At 67.9% G+C, this 24090-nt stretch overlaps 4 protein-coding genes across 4 annotated transcripts; 2 read left to right on the top strand and 2 right to left on the bottom strand.

Moving 5' to 3' along the window:
- Window positions 1–57: 57 nt before the first annotated feature.
- EMIHUDRAFT_371106 (hypothetical protein) lies at window positions 58–472 on the top strand (the record flags this gene model as incomplete). The annotated part of the gene is made up of 1 exon (XM_005765728.1): window positions 58–472. A coding segment is annotated over exon 1 (342 nt), but the record flags the coding sequence as incomplete, so codon positions are not given.
- A 3000-nt stretch (window positions 473–3472) lies between these two features.
- On the bottom strand, window positions 3473–12404 carry EMIHUDRAFT_470734 (hypothetical protein; the record flags this gene model as incomplete). Its single annotated transcript, XM_005765727.1, has 7 exons — window positions 3473–4050; window positions 4233–4587; window positions 4657–5420; window positions 5489–6283; window positions 6370–7635; window positions 7691–8158; window positions 8358–12404. 7 exons carry the CDS (start codon window positions 12402–12404, stop codon window positions 3667–3669), a joined length of 8079 nt encoding a protein of 2692 aa, XP_005765784.1. The 3' UTR covers window positions 3473–3666.
- Window positions 12405–17320: 4916 nt separating this feature from the next.
- Window positions 17321–18838, bottom strand: EMIHUDRAFT_246921 (hypothetical protein; the record flags this gene model as incomplete). Its single annotated transcript, XM_005765726.1, has 4 exons — window positions 17321–17575; window positions 17699–17815; window positions 18119–18256; window positions 18431–18838. 4 exons carry the CDS (start codon window positions 18836–18838, stop codon window positions 17321–17323), a joined length of 918 nt encoding a protein of 305 aa, XP_005765783.1.
- A 691-nt stretch (window positions 18839–19529) lies between these two features.
- Window positions 19530–21439, top strand: EMIHUDRAFT_445859 (hypothetical protein). Its single transcript, XM_005765725.1, has 5 exons — window positions 19530–20244; window positions 20424–20531; window positions 20622–20741; window positions 20823–20912; window positions 21176–21439. The coding sequence occupies exons 1-5, from the start codon at window positions 19834–19836 to the stop codon at window positions 21365–21367; spliced, it is 921 nt and encodes a 306-aa protein (XP_005765782.1). The 5' UTR covers window positions 19530–19833; the 3' UTR covers window positions 21368–21439.
- Window positions 21440–24090: the final 2651 nt, after the last annotated feature.

Here is a 24090-nt window from a genome sequence, read left to right as displayed (position 1 = left end):
CCAATGTCGTGAACCCTGCTGGCAAAAGAAGAAATTGCGCGTCGCGCGGCCATGCTTGACCCAGACGCCCCGGACCCGCGGCGGATCCTGCGGGACTGCATGGATCGGTCGATGGCGACGATCTCGCGCCTCTCGGCCGCCAGTCCGGCCGAGATCCGAGCGATCCACGAGCGGCTGAGCGAGCGGGACCGCTCCCTCCTCGCCGGCCTCTACGGCAAGACGGCAGCCGTCACGCTGGGTGCGTCGGGCGTCTCGCTCTTCCTGACGTCGGCGATCGGCCCACGAACGGCGGTGAGCGCAATCCTCGGAGGCATCACTGCCGGCGCCGTGGGCGCCGCCACGGCCGTCGCCGCCGTCGCAACACGCACTCCGGACGTGCTCCTCGAGGCGGCGCGCACCGGCGGGCCGAGCGCTCTCGCGGACGAGATCGTCTGCCTAGATGCGGAACACAGATCAGCCTGTTCCGTAGCGCTCGAGAGGACACGCACTGAGGCGCGCTCCGCTGCATTCGCAGTGCTTGTATCGCCATTGTTCCCGCAAAGACACAACCCGAGCCCCACGATAACGCACACGGCAGTCGAGAACAGACGGATCAACACGAGGCGCTCGGACGCTGTGGCCCGCGACGAGTTCGCGCGAGAGGGAGCCATCTCGCAGAAAAAAGAAAGAAAACCCCCAATAAAAAATCATGCGCCACTTTTCAGGAGAGCTCTCCGCGCCGCTCCGCGGCCCCGGCGCCCCCGCGGGCCGCGCTAAGGAAGGCGTAAAATATTGAACATATTGCTCCAATAGTTAGAGAGGCTATCAAGACTTTTCTTCATATCTGGGGCCTCCGGCGAAGTCTAGTCGCCCTAAACCACCCCGCCCTCCGGGCATACTCCGAACTCCCACACGACAACACACGCGCGGCCGGCGCCTCTCATGCCCTTCTCCACGCACACCGCGTGAAAACTGCGCGTACGTCCCCGCGCGCACGCAAACACGCGCAGCGCCATTTCAGAGCTGTGCCATGTGCGTCTGCCCTGTGCTGGCGCCCCATGGCCGTCCCGCGCCGCCCGCACCAGCTGCGCGCCCCTCGCACTACCAGAGTCAGCCGCATATCCACTCACGCCGCGACGCGCGCGCCGCAGCACACCTCACCAGCACACCTGCGCCTTTTTGCGCCCTGTGCAGGCTCTGCAGACTGCTTCTGGCATCCCACAAGCGGCTGTACTAGGACGCGCCGCGAGTGCGACGGCACCGCGCAGGCCCAGGCGCGCACGCACGCCCGCACGCGCGCTCGCTCATCCGCCCAGTCTGCTATGCACAGCCTGTCAGCCTGCCTGCACACACAGCATACAGCACCATGTGCACGCATACGCTTAGACGCAGCCCGCACCCCACTACAATAGCCTGCCTCACGCCTCACCACGCCGTCTCGCGCACACCGCCAGCAGCCCGATCAGAGAAACTGCAGCGCGCGCCTCTGCACGCCTGCAGCTTCTCTGCATTCTGAGACCTTCTCAATCCACCCCGCCGCCGCGCCTCCCCGGGCACACACCGCAGCAGTGAAGATGTGAGTCGAAGTATGGGATATCGACCGAGCCCGCGCCTGCCGCACACGTCTCCGTTTCTTTTTACTGCCAAGCATAAAAAGAAAAAACACCATGGCGAAAATCGTTTAACAAACGCAGCGACGACCAGCAGCAACGATTTACAGCAGCGTCCTGCCGAGTGTGTGTAGCACCGACGCAGACGCACCCCAGGCACTACACTACGACGGCTAGGCAGACCTCACCAGTCCGATAAGGATCAACTGGAAGGTTGAACCTCGAGCTTAGACAGAACGGGCGCGACAGACTCCAGGGGAGATCGCGCTCTACTCGGGGCACCAAGGAGGAAAACCAAAACCGTTTGGGTGCCCTACAAAAACCCAAACGCTACAACCTAAAAGTCACACCTCCCCCCCACGTCCCCCCCCCCTTGGGGACGTAGCGCACGCCCTTACTCGGAGAGAGTGGGGGGGGAGGGGGGGTGGGGGAATAGGAGGAGCCGTCGAGCTCGGAGTAAGGTCCACAGTAGAGAGACAGGCATTTAAGGCGTAACTTCACCCTCGCTCACCTTGAGTATATCTAGGCGCCCTGGTGCAGTCGGTCTTCGGATCAGCGGCCAGCTTCCCATCTAGGGCAGGGAACCCCCAGCGACGCTAGTGTGGCCTACGGTAGCCTCAGCTTGTACGCGATCCCGGGGCAGGGGGGTGTGGACTCTAGAGCTCCAAGAAAGGATAGGGAGAGGAAGGGAGATTGGTGTGCCGGTTTTTCGCGTTAGCAATTTTTTTTTTAGAGAGGCGATCAATATCAATATATATATGTCAATAGTTAGAGGAGAGGCTGGGCCTGGGCTGGTCAGGACCGTCAGGTGGGTCCATCCTGGGCTTGAAAGTGGCTCTAAATCGTTGAAAACGGGGCCAAAATCGCTTCAAAATCGCTTAAATCGCATAAAAATCGCTTTGAACTCTTGATTTTTTTGATTTCAGCCCACATCTAGGCAATGTTTGGGACAAATGTCGACATTGGTGCTTTTGGAGGTTAAAATCAGCGATCAATATGTCAATATATTTTGTCAATAGTTAGAGGGGATGCTGTCAATAATCAATATCAATAGTTAGAGGGGCGAGAATCAATATTTTACGCCTTCCTTTTAGGGCCGCCTCGAGAGGCCATGCAGCCCACACCCTCAGGCGCCGCCGTGTCGCGGGCAGAAGGGCCGCAGTGAAGGTGTATCTGCCGCCATCTAGAGGAAGCCGACCCGGTCGGGTAGGGGAGGCAAGCGCGAGCGGGTGGAGGGGCAGTCTCGACCCGCCTACGGCGTTGTGGTGATGGAAGGTAGAGCCGTATGTGGGCGACCTTCCATTGAGTCATAAGCGTCACCGCGCGCCGCCATCGCCCGCCGTGTGCTTCTTTGCCGGTGAGCGCGCGGCGCAGACACCTATCGTCAGAGGGGGGGAGGTTGTCTGAAGCGCGAGCGAGCGTTTCGTCGACCTAGAGCCCGATAGCCGCGACAGCGGCGGCCGGGCCAAGGCGGCGGCCGAGAGGGTGCTGCTCGTCGAGCCAGCGGCTGCCGCTGGCGACGAGGGGGGTCCGGGACCGCGTTTGGGGGCGGGTGGTGCACCGGCTCGATGCCGGGCGAGCGCAGCGCCCTCCAGTCGGAGCGGCTCGGGCGAGCGAGGCGTGGCTCTATGGGCGTTTAGAGGGGCGCCCATCGCTTCTCGCCGCTCTGCAACGCTGACTTTGGCACATCGCCGATACACCGCTCGCTTATTCTGAGAGCGGATTTATTTTGCAATGACCTGTGTGTGTGTGACTTGTGTCCGCAATAAAATCCACCGGCCACCGGATTCCGTTCTTACCCGCGCGATTCGCGGTTTCCGAATTCCGATTCCTTTCCTGTCCCCCTGTCTCCCTGACGAATAAAGCTTTGCGCTCTCCTTTCTAGACATACATAGTTATACCTTAACGCTCAACACGCCCCAAAGCAAAACCCGGCCGTGGGCGTGGCGGACGCTCCCGTCACCGCTCTCCTCACCGCTCATCGGCGCGCTGTGCGACACGTAGGGCAGCGGCGCGACACATGAGACCCCCCCATGAACCAACCCCCCCCCCCCCCCAGCCTGCGAGGCGACGGCAGCTAGGCCACCGCCTCGGACGAGCCGCCCGGGGTGGGCGCCGCGCCCGCCATGCACGAGCGCGCGACCGACTCGAAGAGCCGCTCGATCTCGGGAGCGCAGCGCGTAAAGTTCTTTGCCCAAAACTCGTACCGCGGGTTCTTGATGAGCTCGATGAAGGTGATGAGCAGCCCCCACGGGTGCGGCCGGTGCACGATCAGCCGCTCAACGAGGACGCGCGTGATCTGCTCCTGCAGCGGCTCGTCGCGCGCCTCCGAGAACAGGTAGAGGAGGACGCACGAGAAGTAGTGCGTGTGGTTGTTCGGGTAGCGCAGCTGGTTGGCCAACCCGTTGAGGAGCAAGTACCGCCCCTCAGGGCCGAGCTCGCCCGCCAGGAACGAGAGCACCTGTTGAGAGAGAAGGGGGGGGGGGGGGGTCCAGGGGGCCAGGCGGGCGGGGAGGGGCGGAATGGAAAGGGGGAAGGGGGGGGGCTGGGGGGTGGTGGAAAAAGCGGCGCGGCGGGCGCCTCCATCGGTGCCGAATGAGCGAGCGACGACGGCGCGGCGAGCCCATGCGAGATGGCGTGCACGCCGACGCGCAGCACGAGCGCGTGGATCGCGGCGACGCGGTGGGCGCCGTCCGGCCCGACAAGGCGCTGACGCAAGTCCTGCAGCAGCGATCGCGGCCCGCGCCCCTTGAGGAAAGCGTCGAGCGGCTCGAGGATGCCGGCGGCGGAGAGGGCGGCCGTGTAGGGCGAGAGGACGGTGGGCGGCTGCGACGACTCGGGGAGGAGGTCGACCTTGAGGTTGGGCGTGAAGGGGTCAGGCAGCATCATGTGGCGCGGGAAGGCGGACAGGACGAGGTTGCGCAACTGCACGCAAGTGTGCGGGATGGCGTCGCACAACGCGAGGTGGTAGTCGCACAGAAACTCGGGGAAATCGTGCCTATTCACCGCGAGAGGCGTGAAGTTTCGCTCACGCGCGTGCGCGTTGAGCCCCGGGAAAGCTGCTCACAGCAGCACGAGCAGCACGCGCAACGCGCCGCGGTACAAGTGCTTCGTGGGCGGGGAGAGGCGCGGCGCGGTGAGGTTGGGGTAGAGGAAGGAGAAGAGGTGCCCGAGCAGCTTCTGCAGCCGCGGCCACCCCTTGCGCCCCGGCGCGAGCAGCAGCTTTGGCATGAAGGAGCGGTGCGAGACGAGCTCGAGCCACGCAAAAGCGAAACCGGGGACGCGGGACGGGCGGAGCGCCTCGAAGGCGGCGGCGAAAGCGTAGAGCATTTGTGGCTGAAGCGTGTCGAGCGCCGGGTCGGGCGCCGCCAGCTCAAGCAGCCAGTTGCCAAAGAGGCGCAAGTACGCGCGCTGGTTGAAGGGCGGCGTCGGCGGAGCGCCGGGCGGAGGCTCGTGATGGTGGGCACCTAGACGGACGCACACCGAGTCATCCACGAATGAAGTCAGCAAGCCTGCTCGCGGCTCGTGCTGGCGCGCGCCGCAAGCGTGGTGCGCGTGCGAGCGTGCGAGGTGCGCGACGACAGCGGAGAGCACGCGCACGAGCGCCGCCAGCTGCGCGCGCGCCGTGGCAGCCGTCGCCGCGGGGGTCGTGTCGCGCGCGCCCGACGGCGTCGGCTCGGGCGTCAGCGACTTGAGGATGAGCACGACCAACTTCGAGTAGGCGTCGAGTGGCCCGAACGCGAGCGGCAACCGCGTGCCGCCGTCGGCCGAGCCGTCGGCGTGCGCGGCGGCGATCGCGAGCTCCGTCGTCACACGCAGGAAACGCTCCCCCTATGGACATGTCTCGGACATGTCTCAGACATGTCATGGGCGTGTCCTGGACACGCCACGCGCTGCACCTGCTCGTCCTGCCGCAGCCAGCCCGCCGCCTGCAGCTGCGAGACGAAGCCGCGCTCGTTGGCGCCCTGCTGGCCGCACAGCGAGAGCCACTCTGCCCAGAGCGGCGCGAGCTGCTCGCGCGCGTGTGAGAGCGCGGCGTCCGGTGGCTCCGCGGGGGGAAGCCGGCGCGGAGCGGCCGCTGCCGCGGCGGGCGGCGGCGCGGCGGCGGCGGGCGCGGCGGCGGCGGCGGCGGGCGGCGGCGGCTTGGGCAGCCGCCCGCCCTGCGCGCCGCCTTGCGCGAGCGCGGTGCGGAGGTCATCGAGCAGGCGCAGCAGGCCCTCGGGCGGGTTCGGCTGCTGCGCGAGGGCGGCGAGCGCGCCCAACAGCTCCTTGGCGTCGGTCGCCGCGACGAGCGGCTCGTCGAGCATCGTGCGCCGCACCAGCCACGCGCTGAAGGCGACCGCGTGCGGCGAGCGCGAGGTGGTGAGGTGCTTGGCGAGGCGCGGCGAGAGGGTGGTCATCGCGACCACCTGCGCGAGGAGGAGCGAGAGCACGATCTCCTCATGTAGCTTGCGCTCGTCGTCGCCGGCGTACAGGAGCATGTCAGCCACAAAGGCGGACACCTTTTTGCAGGCGGAGCCGACGCGCGCGAGCACCGACACGTTGATCTGCGTGGCGAGCCGCGCCGCGGCGCCCGCGTTGGCCGCCTGCTCGTACATGCGCTTGAAGACGTTGCCCGCCATCGCGAGGGCAACCTCGTCGCGAGAGGCACAATACGTGACGCACTCGGCCACCCGCGCGAGCAGCGCGTGCACCTGTTTGACGGGGGGCGGTGTGGGAGGGCGGGGCGGGCTAGGAAAGGTGTGTGGGCTCATGCCAAGCGGGCGGCGGGCGAGAGCACCTCATGGCTGGCGGGCAGCGCCCCCATCCCGACGCCCTGCGGTGCCAGCTGGCTGACGTGCAAGTCGAGCTGCGCCAGAATGAGCGAGAGCCGCTCGAGCGCCTCGGCCTGCGAAAGCGCGCCGCTCGCCGCGCCGCCGACGCCGCCGCCCGCCTGCGCCGGCGCGCTGCCCGGAAGCATGCCCACCCCGTGCTGCGCGCCGGCGGCGGGGAAACCGGGCGGCATGCCGGCGGCCGCGCTGCCGAGACCGGGCAGCGAGCCGGCGCCACTGGCCTGCGGCGCGCGGCCGAGCGCGAGCGCGCCGCCGCTGCCGCCGCCGCCGCCGTCACCGCTCAGCCCGCCCAGCCCGCCAAACTGGCCGGCGGCGCCCTGCGGCGGCTGCGGCGGCTGCGGTGGCTGCGCGGGCCCGGTGGCCGCCGCTCCGATGCCGGGGATGCCCGCCTGCTGCTGCGGCGGGGGCGCCGCCGCCGCCACGCCGCGCGGGATGCGCCCAAAGTCCTCGTAGACGCGCCGCTGCGTCGGCAGGAGCCCGCCCGGCTTTGGGCGGAGCGCCTCGGGCAGCCCGGTCGGGTAGCGGCCCGACGTGAAAATGGACATGTCGTAGTAGGGCAGGCCGGTCTGCTCGCGGTGCTTGCGCCGGATGGCGAAGGCGGGCGCGAGGGCCTCCTCGACGTCGCGCACCGCCTTTTCGGTCGCCGCCTTCTCGATCAGCGTGCAGCCGAGGTCGAGATTGTCCGACGAGCAGACCTGCACCAGCTGCTCCATCAGCTGCACGTCCAGAGAGCCCGCCTGCTGCAGCAATGCGCGCATGTGGTTGGAGCAAGCGACGCGCAACGGTTCCTTGCACGTGACGAGGGCGAGCGAGCCCGCCAGGTTGGACACCATCAGCTGCGCCGCCTTGCGCATCCGCATCTCGTCGGGCTCCATCGCAAAGTCCTTGAGCATCAGCTCGCGCGTCGTCACGCACGAAATGGTGACGGAACGCTCGACGACGGGCGAAATGATCTCGCGGATAGCGCGGTCGAGAGCGAGCGGCACCACCCGCTTGAGCTGCGGCTGCTGCGAGAAGAGCGCGGGGTTGATCTGCACGTAGGACGCCAAATTCGGAATGACGGTGTCCGCGTCAGCCGCCGCACCGAGCGCCGCGAGCGCCGCGGCGCCGCCTCCCTGCGCACCGAGCGCTTGCTGCTGCTGCTGCTGCGCCTGAGCTTGCTGCTGCTGCTGCGCCTGCTGCTGGGCCGCCTGGGCCGCGGCCTGCTGCTGCGCCTATGGGTGAGCTGGTGAGTCAGATGGATGAGCCAAGATTATTAGCCGCAGCCACCCCGGCAGCCGCCTGCTGCTGCTGCGCCTGCGCCTGCTGCTGCGCCTGCTGCGCCTGCTGCTGCGCTTGCTGCTGCTGGAAGAAGCCGGGCGGGCCGCTGTACTGCGCGGCCGCCGATGGCGCTGCGCCGAAGCCGCCCATGCCGGGCTGCGGCGGCGGCGGCGGCGGCGGCTGCTGCAGCCCCTGCGGCTGCAGCTGCGAGCCAAACGCGGCGGGCGCCGACGGGAGGGGGCCGTCCGTGCCGGGCAGCGAGAAGGCGGGCGCCGAGCCGGAGAAGCCGCCGAAGCCGCCGCCGCCCGGGGCGTTGAGCGCGGCGGGGCCGGCGCGGTTGGCAAAGTCGCAAGTCTGCGCGCGGTCCTGCTGCCGGTGGCAGAGCGTGCGCGTCGGCGAGATGTCGGCGAGCTCGACCTTTAGCGTCTTCGCGAGCACCTCGATCTCGAACTTGAGATTGAGCTTGAGGTCGGGCACCTGCCATTGGCGGCGCAGCGGGTCGGCGGGCGGGCGCCTGTATCTGTCGCGAGGTGCGCTCGAGACGGCCCGCGAGTGTGCTGTGTGTTGAGGCTGAGGCCCTGCCCCTGCGGCGTGCGAGAAGGTGTCGAGAGGAGGTGTCTCCGGCGGTGTCTCGCGCCTGGTAGAGCTCCATGAGCAGCGACATGAGCGCCATGACCCACGGGTTGGGCGGCAGGAAGACGCGCGACGTGGAGCACGCGTCGAGCACCTTGGCGACGAAAGGGACCACCGCGATCAGCCGCCCATTCTCGTATGCGTCGCAGACGAGCTCCTTCAGGTCGATGTCCTTCATCAGCAGCGGCTTGTTGCGGCCGAGCGTGATGGAGCCGAGCCACGAACCGAGGTTCTTGAGCAGGGAGCGCTCGGACGAGCTCGAGCGGATCTTCTGCGACGAGAGCAGCACGCGCGCGTTCTGCAGCGTCGCCTCGAGGATGGCGCGGTAGAGCGGCGGCAACGACAGCTCGTGCAGCATCGCGGCGTACAAAGTGTGGAAGTTTGGCTCGAGCGCCACCCGCCGCACGACGAGGTAGTTTGCGAACCACGGCACGGAGCTGTCGTGCGACTCGATCGCCTCCATCAGCTCCGCCGCCTTTGCGGGCAGGTTGCCCTGCCCCATGTTGTTGAGCACGAAGCCGATCCGGTCCTGCACCGCGTCCGGCGGAGGCGCAACCTCTGCTGAGCTGGTCGAGGACATGAGCGTCTCGATGCAGCCCTCGCGCCCGAAGCCGCCGACGCCTAGCGATCCCATCGATACCGCCGGAAGCTCCGCCGCCGCCGCCGCCGCCGGGGCGGGCGGGGTCCCCGACGCGGGCCCGAAGACGGGGCTGTTGACCTGCAGCGCCGACTGCGGCGCCGCAGCGCCCGCGCCGGGCTGCAGCGCGGCGGGGAGCGCCGACGCCGGCGCGGACGCGGCGGGGGCGGCGCCGAGCCCGAGCGCGCCGGCGAGGCCGGCGAGCGCGCCGGGCGCGGGCGCGACCTCGGCCACGGGCGGGCCCGACACGTCGACAGGCGTGCCGAGCGCAGCGGCGGGCGAGGGGTCGGCGAGCGGCGGCGGCGCGCTCGCCACGGCGCCGGTGGCGGCGAGCTGCGCCTCGAGGAAGAGAGGCAGCTCGGGGGCGAGTTGCGGCAGCTGCGGGATGGCGAGGAGGAGCTGGCAGTACTGCGGCCACTCGGCGAGGCGCGGCTTGAACTGCTCGAGCGCGGTGATGCCAAACTTGGACATCTTTGAGAGCGGCGGCTTCTTGAGCGCCTCGAGCACGTAGCGCAAGAAGAGGCCGAGCGTGATGTGCGAGACGAGGCCGTGCTGCACGAGGGCGCCGAAGAGCACCGCCGTGGTGCGGAGCGGCTTGTCCGGGTACTTTGGGAAGTACTTGTACTCGTCAAACAGGTTGTGCACCATGCACACGTACACCTTTTGCTCGCGCGACTGCGCGGGCGCCGCCTGGAAGGCCTTGAGCACGCCGATGATCTCGTCGATCGAGGCGGCGTCCGAGTAGATCTTTTGGAAGTAAGAGTTTGCAATCTCCTCGATCTCGGGCGGGAAGCTCGTCGCCTCGCCGCCCGGCATGCCGGGGAGCGGCGCGCCCGCAGCGGCGCCGCCCGCGGGCGCGCCCGCGGCGGGCTCGTCCGTCAGCCCCGCCGGCAGCGACATGCCCGGCCCGAAGTCGAGCGATCCCGCGTCGGCGGGGGCGGGCGCCGCGGCCGACGGCGCGCCGCCGGCGCCGCGGCTCGTGATCGCCGTGGCGGCGACGGGCGCGCCGCCGTTGAAGCGGGTGAGATGCGGCGTCGTGAAGCCGCTGTCGCGCAGCCTGCCCGCCACGTCGCCGGCGCCGGCGGCGCTGAAGTCGACGACGGTGGAACCGGCCGAGACGGCGATGACGGCGACCGCGCTCTCGCCCACGCCGAGCGACGCCGCCACGTCCTGCCGGAAGGCGGCGTCAAACGCGGCGCGCGACGCGACGGCGGACTCGTAAGCGAGGCTGAGCGTCACGGTCGCCTCGCTCGCCGGCGCACCGTTCTCGGCCGCGCCGTCAGCGGCCGCAGAGGGCGCGGCGGGGTTGGCCGCGCCGAGGCCGATCCCCGGCGGCTTGCTGTCGGACGCAGATGCGGCGGCGCCGCCGCTGCCCGCCAGGAGCGCGCCTAGCTTTGGCTTTGCGTGCACGCACTGCGTGTGCAAGTCGTGCAGGTCGGCGGCGAGCGTGGGCGGCAGCGTCGGCGTCAGCGAAGTGAGGACGCGGAAGATGATGGCGGCGGCATCGACGGAGAGGACGTTCACATTGGACGTGGCCGCCGCGCGCGCGAGGTTCGTCGCCGAGCCGGGCAGCAGCTTCTCGCGAAGGTACGACGCGCAGGCGCGCACAAAGGCGTGCTCCGGGTCGCGGCGCAGGCACGAGTGCAGCCACGGCTCGAAGTCGATGAGCTCCTTGCGCTGCGCGCACGCGGCGAGGTCGATGGTGAACGAGTATGCGCCGAGCGTGAGAACCTTCTCGAGCGCGTTGAAGGACGTCGCCAGGTCGAGCAGCCGCAGGATGGACTGCGGCTGCGCGCGGTGCAGCGCCGCCATCCCGCGCATCACCGCGTATGGTTGCGCCTCCCACAGCCGCTGCAGCAGCGCGGCCGACCCGGGCGAGTCGCCGCCGAGGAAGAGCGGGAAGAGGCCGTCGAGCAGCTCCCGCTGCAGCGGCGCCTCGTCCGCCGCGCCCGCGCGCGCGCCGCTGTGCGTCAGCAGCGCCGCGAGCAGCAGCTGCGGCGCCGCGGAGAGCGGCGCCGCGAAGAGCGCGCGCGCCTCGGCGTGGTAGCCGGACGCCGAGAGGTGGAGCAGCGACTCGGTCAGCCGGAGCGAGAGCCACGGCGCGATGCCGGGCTTGCTCGTCCCGTCGGGCGCGGGCGAGACCAGCGGCGCGGCGGCGTCGCCCCACGCGACCGCGTCGGCGGCCGCGCCGACCGCGTGCGCGAGCAGCCGCAGCTGCGCGCCCGAGTGCGTCCAGCCGCCGAGCAGCGCTCCGGCGGGGAGCGGTCCGCTGCACGCGCGGCGGTGCAGCGCGACGAGCAGCGCGAAGCCGTCCGCGCCGGGCCCATTGGCGGCCCACGTCGGCTGGTCGAGCGCCTCGAAGACGCCGCCCCACCGCAGCGACGGCAGTGCCTCGCTAACGCCGCCGACAAACGCCTCGACGCCCCACGCCGTGAGCGCCTGCGCGTCGGCGGCGCTGTCCTCGTCGAACTTGGCGTCGAACTCGAGGTACTTGCCCGAGACGGCTGTGGAGAAGGGGCCGTGCAGCGAGAGCGAGTCGTCGAGCGACGCCGCCGTCGACGCCATCATGCAGATGGCCGCCGCGACAGACCCCTCTGCGCCGGGCAGCGCGCCGTCCGCGCCCGTCAGCTGCGAGACGAGCTCGACGACGGCGGCGCGCGAGGCGCAGCACGAGTAGCCCAAATCGCGCATCAGCTCGGCGAGCTCGGTCGCGTCCGCCGCCAGCGCCGGCACCGCGTCGGACGGCGGCGGCCCGCGCCCGTCCTGGTAGGACAGCCGCGAGTCCAAGTCGGAAGGGTCTGCCGCCGCCGCCGCCTGCTCGCCGCCCACGCCGCTGTAGAGCAGCGGCAGCAGCGTCAGCGGCGCGTTCTCCTCGGGGTGCACGGCCTGGAGGAGCCTGACCAGCGCCGCGCGCGCCTTGTCCGCCGGGTCGCCGAGGAAGTAGAGCAGCGCGTGCGCGAGCGCGTCGGGCAGCGCGCCGGCCGCGGCGCGGGTGAGCTCCGCCAGGCGCGCGCGCAGGAACTTGTCGCCCTCGGCGGCCTTCTCCTCGTCGGAGAGCTGCGCGATGGCGAGCCCCAGCGCCAGCTGCTGCGCCACCGTCGCGCGTACCGCCTTGGCGAAGAGGGCGAGCCACTCCTCAGTGAGGGGTGCGGCCGCGGCCAGAGAGGCGCCGCCAATCGCGTCGCCGATGAGGGACGTGGCGTTGGGCCGCGTGACGAGCTTGGCGAACTCTTGCGCGAGCAGCTGGACCTTGAGCGCCGCCTGCGCGGCGGCGCGAAAGTCCACCTCCTCCACCAGGCAGCGCACGGTGAAGGCAAACGCTGACTCGCCGTACGCGCCGAGAAGATTGTGCAGCTCTGAGACGGTGGCCTTCTGGTTCTTGCGGTTGAGGTTGGAGATGAGCCACCGGATCTGCGCGAACACAACCGAGCCGTAGCCCAGTACCTCGCCCATCGGCGGGCGGGGGGCTCTCAGAGGAGCCAGCCCTGCGATTGGGGAAGCGCCAGCCAGAGCACGGCAAAAAAGACGCTTTGAAAACAGAGACCAGAAAAGACGAGGCGGCCCATGCGCATGCTCTTCCTCGTGCTCGCCGCGCGCTCGGGAGCCGGAGTGGCGGGGTCGGAGCTGCTGCAACGGCGCGAGTGGCCGCGAGGGGTCGTGCTGGGGCTCTCCAGAGGGCGAGACCACTACGCGGTGCTCGCGGCGGCGCACGGGGCAGCTTCAGCTGAAACTGTTGAAGACCGACGACCGCGCAGCCGTCTAGTCTACGGCCACACACACACACATAGTGTCCTTACCACCCCTGGACTGCATCTGCGCAGTTTCGTACCGCTGCGGCGCGGTTTTGCAAAAACCGTTCTGCAGCGGCGCGGTTTTGCCCTTCACCCGCAGCCTGGATTGATAGTCATTGTGGGTGTGGGGGCCGCGGGCCAGGACTTTTGTTTGAACAAAGTTTTGACAGTACATTTCTGTCGGGCCTTGGAACAGCTTGTGAGTGGTCACTGAAGACCTTCACAGTTGGTAGCGGCGGGGCAACGATCCCCGGGACATTACGACACCGCATCCGTTGCCCAACCAGCGGAAAGCGAGTGGGGGGAGGACCGAGGGGATAAGAGGGCCCCTCCAGACCGAGGGGGGGGGGCCGGACGGAGAAGCCTCGAGGGGTGACATCGAGTGAGGATGTACGTCGTGTGCGTGTCTAGTGTTTATTAGCTCCGAGTAGAGGGGGCGCTCCGCTGCTAGGGGAAACCTGGAGCGCGGACTAACCCTCGGAGACCCGTGTTTACTTTACAGCCCTTGCCCTGCGAACGCGCACCCCCGGGGCTAGGGCTCTCTAGCCCGTAACCCGATACCGATCATCCGGCCCGCTGGATGCGCTTCTCAGCTCACCGGCCCTGGATGTGAGGTTACCGACTGCACTCCAAGTGCTCCAAGTTCTTCGGTCCCTGGGAACGCGCACCCCCCCCACGCGAGGAGGAGGGGGGGGGGGGGGGGGTGCTCTGCCGCCGCAGGGAGGCGAGAATGGCGGGCCAGGTGGGTGTGCGGTAAGAAGGGAGGTAGGGAGGGGCGATCACGGCGCCGCCCGCGTCGTCGGCCTCGCCTGTGGCGTCGGCCGCCGGGTTCTCTGGCGCCTCATCCTCAACGAGACGAGCCGCCGCCGCCCAACACCTTCGAGGCGGTCCCCCGCTACCGCCCTCACCGCCTCGCTGTAACCCCCGACGCCCGTCGCTGCCGCCACCCTCGCCGCCACCACCCTCGCCTCCTCCGCCTTCCCTCGCCTCCTCCGCCTCCGCCTTGTCGCCTCCGCCTTCGCTTCACCACCGCCAGCACTTTCGCCTCGCAACCTCCGCCTTCGCTTCGCCACGGTCAGCACCTCCGCGCTACCTCGCTCGCCGCTACCGACCGCCACCGCCACCGCCCCTCGTGCCGGCGCCCCTCTCACCCCCGCCGCCGTCATCACCACCCCGTGGCACGTGCGTCGTGCGTGCGTCGCCGACCAAGCTCGCCAGCTCCACCTCTTATACTCCACACAATGGACACACGCCCGAGTGCGGCACGAGGCTCAAGCTGGCTGCCGCCGAAGCTTTGTGGCAACGTCCGCAGCACCAATCTCGTGCCGGCGTTTCCTCTCCCACAGGACGTGGACGGTGTTGCTGCTGACCGCCTCCACCTGAACCTCCCACCAGCACTCCTGGTGAAGGCCAGAGCACTGTAAAAAAGACTGCGCCGGCATTCCTCATCTCTTTCCCGCCTGGGCGGGGCGGTGGGCGGGCACGCGGTGCAGTGCGGCGTGTGTGTGCGAGTGACTGCTACCAGGGACCATGGGCTTGTATTATAGGCGCTCTCAAAAAAAAGACTTCTTTCTGACTCGCAGGACCAGGAGATCGGGCCGAGGGCTCGCCCCGACGGGACTCTGGGACTGGGGCCGGCCGTGTAAGGTGCCTATATGGGCTTCCAGTATCGGACCTTCAAGACATGCGCTTTTGGCCGGTGGCCTCCTCGGACAGGCCGGGGGCCGGGCGAGCCCACATGAGGCGTACCCGTGTGGTACGTGCGTGGAGTACGGTGTCGTGTGTCCGTTAGTTAGCTCCGAGTAGAGGGGGCGTTCTTTCTTTCTATTCAACCTCTCACTCGCTCGTCCGCACCCATCACCGCTCACGGAGTGCTCCGCGTGCCGCACCGGCCGCCGCCAGCCGCCGGCCGCTCACGGTAACGGAACAGTGTTACTACTCCGCAACGTTGAGCTGGATCAAACTGAATAGTGCTCCTGAAAGCCCTCTACAGCTCACGACTAGCAGCTGGTGTGGCTGTATTTGTAGCCATTTTTAGGCTTCAACTGGTCCCAAAATAGTAGCAACACCTCATGAAAATCAGTCAAAAAAGCCCCCTAAAACGATCGGCGCCTGCGGCGGGCCTCCTGGGGCTGCGCCCCAGACCCCCTTGACTGGGGGGACCCCCCCCAAGAGCACCCCCGTCGCCCCCGGGGGCCCGTCGACACCCCAGGGCTTTCTCCCAGGGCCAGTGCGCTACTTGCGGCACGGCGCGCAACGCCTGCTCAATACGCGCACCGTACCATGTGCTGCCGCTATGGAATGCCTGTCTTAAGGCTGCTGCGGCGAAGCGGCGGGCGCGGCATGCCGATGGCAGTCCAGTGCGGACAATGCGGTTGCGCTGAGCCCTGGCTGTCAGGCTGTCAGGTGCTGTCAGGTGATCTGTCAGGCTGTCGGGCACTGTCAGGCGCTGTCCGGGGTTTGCTGTCAGGCTGTCAGACCAGGGCTCAGGCGGTTGCGATGTGTTCTGCTTCAAGATCGTGGCGGTGCTTGGCATGCACTTCTGCGATCCCCATCAGCTCAGCGCAACGAAGCAGCGCAACAAGCTGGCTGCTGCCAACAAGGCCCTATGCTACCTCACGCGCGGATCGTTCAAAGAGGACCAGCGCATGCACAGCCACACAGGCTTCTCTGACGGGCGTTTGTTTGAGCTTGAGGCTATTTGTGAGAACTGTTTGGCTAGACATCGCTGAAGATTGCGCTCAAGAAGCAGCAACAAGAATCGGAAGAGGAGGATGCTGAGGCGGCGATTGCTGAGCATGAGGAGGGGATCGATCCGGATTAGTAGGCGCCCGCTTGCGCGCCGTACTGGGCTGGGTTTTTAGGCATTGTGGGGTTGGCACTCCCATCGACCCTCATGACCTCCTGCGGTCTCTGAGATGGACACCAGTGGGTGTGGGACCACAGCCAGGATACACTCGAAGGCTGGGTAAGCAGTAGAGGTCGATACTCGACGCGTCCCACATGGTCTGTGTCGCTGTCGGCACGCTGTCCTCGACAGGACGTCGAGCGACACCGGTGGCAGTGCCACCCAGGAGTGGTCGGGCGGTCTCCCGTCATGAGAGAGCCACCATGTGATCCGTATGATGATTCCTGACAACCGCCTCAGCCAACTTTTGTCACAGTTCCCGCTCTGAGAGGAGCTGCGGGTCAGTTCGACAGCTGGAGCTGTGTCGCCGGCGTGCGGCGGCCTGCCTCCGGAGGTGCCTCTGAGGTGGACATTTTTTGGTCACCGTGAGAGAACGCGTTCGTATTTTCACTCCGGAACTTCAACTCTGCACGCGCACCGGCCAGGGCTAGCGCAGACCGAGGGGGGGGTCGGTCGGGTTGGCTCGAGGGTCACAACCAACACACCGCACACGCTGCTCGCCGCAGCTGTGAATAAATTAGTATCTCGAAATAAGAGACCAAGCGCCCTCTCCCCGTCTAATCACTCCTCGTCGTCCGAGTGGCTGAGCTCGAGACCGAGACGCTCAGGATTGGGTCGGAACACGAGCTTGTCCATGTCCACGCTCTGGTCGTCGTCGTCCATACGATTAATTAGCTTCGCCGGCGACACACTGTTTGTGTACCCGTTGACGAGCCGCTTGAGCGCGGCCAGAGCTTGTACAAAGCGACGGCAAGCAGGACCAGGCCTGCGACTGCGTAGATGCTCCACATAGATGTGTGGGGTCGGGCTTGCTTGCTCGGGCCTCGGCGAAGAAGTCTCCTTGGCGCTTGGCTGCGTACCACCTTCGTAACTAGTTTTTAAAACCGGCGATTACGAAGCGCCCGTGGCGGTTCGCGAGAAGGAGAGGGAGAGAGAGCGTTTGAGGGGGCTCACGGCAAGGACACCGACCGAGGGGGGGGTCGGTCGTCACACCTCCCGCCGCCGAGAGAGCGACCGACCGGAGGGGGGGTCCGGTCCACCTCGGGGGCAGACCACCGACCGGCGGGGGGGTCCCCACGAACTAGGGGGGGTGGGTACAAAATGACGCTCGTATCACTTGCCTACAATCGCTGTGAATTCCCCAGGGCCTCCAGGGCTCGCACCTCAACCTCTCACAGACCAGCGCACAGCGCCACAGGAGGTATTTTCTTCTCAATAACAAGGCTGTGAACCCAGCCACGTATCGTTGATCACGGTGGCAGCCAGGCCGTGCCACGGCAGACTCTTAGCCCGTGTAAGAGGGCTCTCGCTGATCTTAGACCGCGTAAGCACTCCAGCGTGCCTAGGCACACTTAGACCCGCCAAGCCTCGAGGCTCAGAACTTAGACTACTACCCAACGTACGAGTCCGGCGTCTCTGTGGACTCGGCTCCGTCTGCACACCACTGCAGGAGCCCGCGCCCAGCCACAGCGCACAGGCCCCAGCCCAGCCAGGCCGCCCGGTCCGGCCGCCGCCCGCGCGGTCTGCTAAATAAAAAGTGTAAACCCCTACGCCCTAGGAGCAGAATAAGCACCCCCCACTGCTTCCCGCAGGCGAGAATGGACTCAATTCGAATTAAATGGGTTCGCCCATCTGCCGGCGCCCATCATTCCGCTGCACACCTCCACGCGTCACCGCCTCGCCGTCGCCGCGTCCCGTCCCCTCGCGCGCCTCGCCGCGGGCTCGGCTGCCGCCCGCGACTCCCCGCCCTTGTCGCGGGATCGGCGCTTGCCGCCGGCTCTCTCCCGCGCCGCCGCTTTGGGCGCCGGCGCCAGCACCGCGCCCGCCCCGTCCGAAAAGGCCACCCGCGCAAACCCGTCCGCGGCGGCGGCGGCGGCGACCGCCTCCGTCGGCCAAGGCAGCGCGAGCTGCATCCTCGCGCCGCGCTCTCCAAAGGTGAAGGTGCGCGTGGGCGGCGCGCCGCCGCCGCCGCCGCCGCCGCCGCCGCCGCCGCCGCCGCCGCTTCCGCGTCCGCTTCTTCCGCCGCCGCCGCCGCCCGCGGCGCACACCGGCCCGACGGCGGCGCCGCGCGAGAGGGTCGCCTCCCGGAGGATGAGCGAGGTCGAGGCGGGGGCCGCCAGCCTCTTCGCCAGCTTCTTGCCCAGCGGCTCGGCGCCCCAAGGCGCCTGTGGACGCGTCAGGGACGTGTCAGGGACGCGTCAGGGGACGCGCCTCGACCTCGGCCGCCACGCGCGTGGTTGAGCCACACGTTGACCAGGAAGGTGACGCGCTTGCCCTCGCCGCCAGGCGCGCCCGCGCGCGGCGGCGGGAGGGCGAGGTCCGAAAGGGCGCCGTGCAGCAGCTTGCCGTCAAAGACCAGGTGGCGGCCGAATGTGGGCCGGACGACACACGCCGAGGGGACGGGCCCGGAGAGCGGCTCCTACCGTGGAGGTGTCGTGGAGGTGTCGTGGAGGTGTCAGTGGACGCACGCCGCACGGCGGTGGGGCGGTCTCCGTCGCGAGCAGCGGCGACGGCCGCTCCAGCACCAGCGTCGGCGCCGCCGCCGCTGGGCAGGCGAGGTAGGTGACGGTGGCGAGGTGCGGGTGCAGCAGCAGCCCCTGGTCGGCCTGTGTGGGCGCGTCGCGGCGGTGATGGCGGCGGCGGTGGCGGCGGTGGTGAGACGGCGCCAGTGGTGGTGGTGGTGATGGCGGCGGCGGCGGCGGTGGTGGTGGTGGCGGTAGTTGTGGCGTGGCGGCATGGCGAGCCTGCAAGTCGTAGTCGCGGTCCCAGTGCAGGCCAACGTCGTCGGTATCGTCGATGACGACCGTCCACCACTCGGCGCCCGAGCGCGACGGGTCGTACTCCGCGCCGGCCGCGTGATGCGCAAAGATTTGCAACGCGAGCCGCTCGAGCGCCGTTTTCGGCTTCGCGTTGGCCGCCACCCAAAAAGTGGCTCCGGAGGAGAGCCCCTCGCCCGCGCCGGTCGCCCGCGCCGTGAAGACGGCCTCGCAGTCGGCGATGAGCGGCCCGGGGTCGGCGCCGGAGGGCAGCGCGCCGTCAAAGACCCGGGTCGAGAGGTCGATCGATCCGCCGATGGCGGGCCGGCCCTGTTCGTCGACGTTGATGTCCTCGGAGTCAGAGTCGGAGCCGCCTCCCTGCTCGTCGGAGCCGGAGCCGGAGCCCTCAGAGGAGCCGGAGGACAGGCACATGGACCGCGGCAGGTTATGCACGGCAGCAGTCCGCGCGCACTAGAAGAAAAAAGAAACGGGGTCTTTATGAAAATCCCCCTGTGGTGGCGGCGTGCCGTCCTCCCATCCCGCCCTGGGTTGTCTGTTTTATTTATTCTTTCTGTACATGTTCCATGTAGGTAGGAAAATCATCTCTTCCCTAGGTAGGTAGCGGGGAAGGCAGAATCGATCGCCATCCAGAAATGGATACGACCAAGGCACCTGGGCAGCGCGAGGAGCTCGAGAGATGGATCGGGCTCTCTAGCGCCCTGCTAGCGCCACGCCGGCGGCACCGGCGCTCGAATCCACACGAGTGCCGGTCCGCCTTCCCCACCCGACCCGACCCGCACATAAACGCCACGGAAGGATGAATGTAGGCACAAGTGTTCACCGTGCCCTTAGTGACGAGAGACACGCTCTTTTGCAGCGCCGAACCCTGGACGCGTCCACCCTCCGTCCAATCGAGCCGTCCCCAAAAACACACACATATTCTTCTCTCGTTCCTCTGCCCGTGCCTTGGTCTTGTCGTTGTTTCGCACCCATGTCTGTATGGCAATCGAGGCTGCCTTCCCCACTACCTGTAGTTCACTCGTCACCTCTCCCGCGAGCTCCGTGTAGTAATCTGCGAGTTGGTAGATTTTTTTTCTTTTTTTCCACACATGGCTGACCGGGCGGCGTCGTCCTCCCAAGATCCTTTCAGCGTCTTTGACATTCCGCCCGCTCGCTCCGACAGCGAGAAGCCGCCGTGGCTCGTCGGCAATCAGACAGCCGAAGCCGACAGTGAGAAGCCGTCCTATAGCCTGCAGCCACCCGTCTGCAGCAGCGAGTCCACCTCGGGCGCGGTTTATAAGGAGGGTAATACTCTGATCTGTTCCGACCGTGATCACATCGAGGACGAGGTGTCTGTCGACCAGAACAGCCCGCCGCTGACGCTGACACTACTGCTGGACGACGACGACCTGCTAGCCCTTGTCCTAATGGCCCTGTCCTGGACTGGAGGGCCGACGGGCTTGCTAGCCGCTGGTGCAGTCTGTCGACGCTGGAATGACGCCGCTGGCTCGAACCATCTGTGGAGAGAGCTTTGCCGGCGCGACTACCCGGCGGCCGCGTCGCTGAGTGCGGTCGCCAGCTTCCAGAGCGTTTACGCGCGCCTCGCGCGGCCGACGCAGCGGAGACGGCCTCCGCCGCTCGAGCAGTACCAGTTCCTGGTGCGGATCTGTGCGGGCGACGCGGTGCTGCTCGACGTCTGCAAGCCGCTCTCGGCGACGCCCTACCCGGCGCTCGGCCGCGAGCACCGCTACGTGCACGCGCACATCGACCTGGCCGCCGGCGCCGTGCCAGAGGCCGCGCTGGAGAGCCAGGAGGCGCTCGTCGATTTCCTGGGCGAGATGGAGCCGAGATGGAGATGAAGCCGAGATGAAGCCCAGATGAAGCCCAGATGAGGCCTAGATGGAGCCGAGATGGAGCCAGGAGGCGCTGGTTGATATCTTTGGGCGTTCTGCGCGCGGGCCCCAGCGGCTCTCTAGGACACGGTCGCGACGCGTCCGTGGCAAGTCGGCTAGGCGAGCTCGCGGTGCGAAACACACGACGAGAGAGCCCGTGGCGGCTCACCGTCAGTGCCTTTCGCAGCTCCGACCAGCGTTGCGCGCTGCTGATCGACAGCGGCGTGTCGGAGGCGCCGCCGCACACTCCCAAGATAGCTCCGAGACTCTGCCGAGATAGTGTGTGTGGAGAAGTGGACCTTACCTGACCTTACCTTACGCAGGGGTGCGTGCCGACCGACTATGCCGGCGGGCACGAGCAGCTCGAGTTTGGCGACTTCGAGACGCGGCTCTTCTCGCTCGACGCCGAGCGGCTCGCGCTGCGGGAGGGCGTCGAGCTCAAGGCGAGATCACCCCGAGATCATCCCGAGAGCACCCGAGATCATCCCGGGATTATCCCGAGATCACCCATCACCCGAGATTAGGCGGGCGCCGACCTCGCCTTTCTGGTGGTGCGCACCCCGGCGCCCAGTTGGGACGAGGGCTGGTACCTCCGGCCCGAGCTCTGGCTCAAGGCGCGTGACGGGGCGATTCTCTGTCCTCACACACACACACACACACACACACACACACAACTGTGGCCTGAAATCGCAAGACGGCCGGTGGACAGAGTAGGCACGCAGTCCATCCACACCGCTCGCCCCTGAGCACCGGGCCTCGACTCTTGGCACTGTCATGAATGCTTTGGGGAGAGTGGAGAGGCGGGGGGACCGCCCGGCCCTTGCCCCACACTGGCGTGTGGAGAGGTGTGTGCCTCACCTCACCTGGGGCCTGCTAGGCACACCTGCGGCCGTACCTTAAGGCGCCGCGCGAGCTGGGCTGGGCGCTCGAGCTCTTGCTCGAGGCGAGCGGCTGCGAGGCGGTCGGCGACCCGGTGCACGGCTGGGCGCAGGCCGGCCGGCTCGACGGCCAGCTCCAGCACGAGCTCTTCCTGCAGGCGCTGAACGAGGCGCTCACCATGCACGGGTGAGTCACCCGGTGAGTCAGCCAGGTGATACTGTGGGGTTCCCTTCGGATAAGTCGAGACAGCTGACGCTAGCCGCTTTTCAAATCCCTTTTGTAAGCCTTTTCTCCTCTTTATGTTCTTTTTTCCGCACAACACGGTGCCAGTGCGCGCCAGTCCCGTGCCCAGTGTTGTGCGAGGGAGTTTGGTTTTCTTTTTGAGAGCGCCTTCGTTGTTAATAACAATACTCACGGTCACCGTCGGTCATCTGCTGCAGCCGCACGACATGCACACACCCACACCGCACCGCACCCCGCACCCGCGCGCCCCCCCGCCCCGCCTAGTTGGGAAGGAGGTGAGGAGGATGGAACAGCCCGAGGAAAGGAGCGAAACAAACACGTATGGGAGGTTGAAATCGTGCACCACGCTGTCCGGCGTTTCTCACTTTCCGGGCGCACACGGAATTCTTTTTTCCGCATGCGCTAGCAAGAGGTACAGCCAGGGGTGTGTGGATGGCGCTTCCGCACGAGGCCCTGCTCGCGTCGCGGAGAGAGAGCACGCACCTGAACGTCTTCCACGGCGGTGGTTTCAGCGAGGCAATCGCTTTGCGCGTGCGGGACGCAGCGTGTGAGAACGGCGTCGAGGTGACCATGCACAATCTCGTCGACTTTGAGGCCTTCAGCGGCGGGCCGGCGCAGTCCTCACCCGCCTTGCTTTTGATCACCACGGTCGAGGACGAGCAGCCGTGCCCAGCTTCAGCAGCTTGCCTCCGTTTCCTCCGACGCAAATCGCACGGCCCCAAGACGCTGGACGGGCTTCAGTTCGCGGTACTCGGCCTTGGCGACTCGAACCTCCTCGCCGTCGCGTGGCGGCGCGTGGACTGCTTTGGAGCTCGCGACTGCAACCAGGCGGCTGAGAAGGTAGATTCGTGGCTCAAGCACCTCGGCGGCACGCGCTTCTGCAGGCGCGGCGAGGCCGACGACCGCACAGGCAACACTGAGATCGACGGGTGGCTGGAGAGGCTGTGGGCGGCGCTCCGGCTGAGCGGGAGTGCTGGTGTATGATCACGCGGTGGTCCGTGAGCGCGAATGTTTTTATGGGTTTGTGCGTCGGGCCGGACTCTCTGCACGGTACTGCGTGCGAGATATCTGTTATATCGGAGTGGTTTTATCGAAATCTCCCAGGGAGATTTATATCACACTGGGCAAACCAGCCGATTTCCCTCCCGCTAAATCATCACGGCCCCGTAACACCCTCCGCGCGCGGTCAAAGGCTTCCCAGGGCCGGTCCATGACATGAACCGATAGACCACAAGCAAAAAAAACCGCACCTCTAAGCTTCTCGGGCACCCCGAGGCCCATACGACGCCCCGGCGGGCCCCGGCGGAGGTCCGGCGCGGCGCTCCAAATCCGCACTTCGCGAGCTTCTACGGGCGTTCACGCGGCCTCTCCGCCTCGTGAGGCACACCCCACACCCACCACGAGTCCTGGGGCCGTGGGCGGACCTCTGGCCGCGGCGCCCGGAGCTTTGGTCGTCGAATATCGGCCGCCAACTAGGCCATCGAGCGAACGTGTCCGGAGAGGCTCTCGGATGGGTCCGGCAGCGGTCCCATGGACCCAGAAGCTCGCCCCGGCGGAGCACTCACGGCTCGGCCCCCGCCCCTGGTCACCCAGACGTGCCCTTGGACAGCCGTAGGGGCTCGGATGACGACGTTGGCGCCCGCGACGACGCCCTCCCCGACGACGTCGCATCTGGGGACTACTCGGGCGCGGCGGCGCGGATGATCACATGGATTGGGACTCTGAGCGATGGCAGAGGCCTTTTACTGCAAACGAGGACGCCCCGCGTGCCGCGAGGCCCCGTTGGCCGGGAGTGGTGAGTGGGACCATAAACAAGCCCTATATCCCCTACCGCGACCAGCCCACACACAGCCCAAACCGCTGCCAAACCGGCCCTGGTCACGCAGGCGGGGAGGCTGCCAGGGCGCCCAAACAATCCCTCACGAACGCCACACGGGCCATCACGGCCCGTCCGGCGGCCCGAGTGCCACCCCACACCCGCCCGACGCCCTCAGCCAGCCAGCGCCCACTCTGAGAGGCTTCACCGCCGCCAGCGCGCCGAGCGCGCCGCCCTCTCCTCGCGCCACACGGGCCCCTGGCCGCACGCCCGAGAGGCGGCCCATAATTTGAGTCGAGACGCGCCGCCGGCCAGCCAGCAGCTCGCCCGCCACCCGCAGAGTGCCGCCACCGCCCCCAGCCCGCACTGGAGAGGCTCTCCCGGCCGCTAGCCGCTGTCGCGTCGCCCGGCGGCTGCGCTGGCAGCGTGGCGGTGAGGGCGGTGGGGGAGATGGCGGCGGCGGGCTGGGCAATGGCGGTGAGGGAAGTGGCGGCGACGGGGGCGGGGGTGACGGTGGCGGCGGGCTCGGTGGCGGCGGCGAGGGCGGCGGCGGCGAGGGCGGCGGCGGTGAGGGCGGAGGGGGAGAGGGCGGGGGAGGGCTCGGCGGTGGCGGAGACGGGGGTGGTGGCGAGGGCGGCGGAGGCGAGGGCGGGGGCGGGCTCGGAGGCGGTGGTGACGGGGGTGGCGGCGAGGGCGGCGGTGGCGAGGGAGGCGGCGGCGATGGCGGGGGCGGGCTTGGGGGCGGAGGGCTGGGCCGTGGTGGTGATGGTGGCGGAAGGCTGGGCGGCGGCGGGGATGGTGGCGGAGGCGACGGCGGCGGCGGCTACGGCGGAAGCCGGCTTGGCGGGGGCGGG

Source organism: Emiliania huxleyi (genome assembly GCF_000372725.1).
Source record: "Emiliania huxleyi CCMP1516 unplaced genomic scaffold EMIHUscaffold_537, whole genome shotgun sequence".
Taxonomy (NCBI): domain Eukaryota; phylum Haptophyta; order Isochrysidales; family Noelaerhabdaceae; genus Emiliania; species Emiliania huxleyi.
This window is presented reverse-complemented; position numbering and strand designations above follow the sequence as displayed.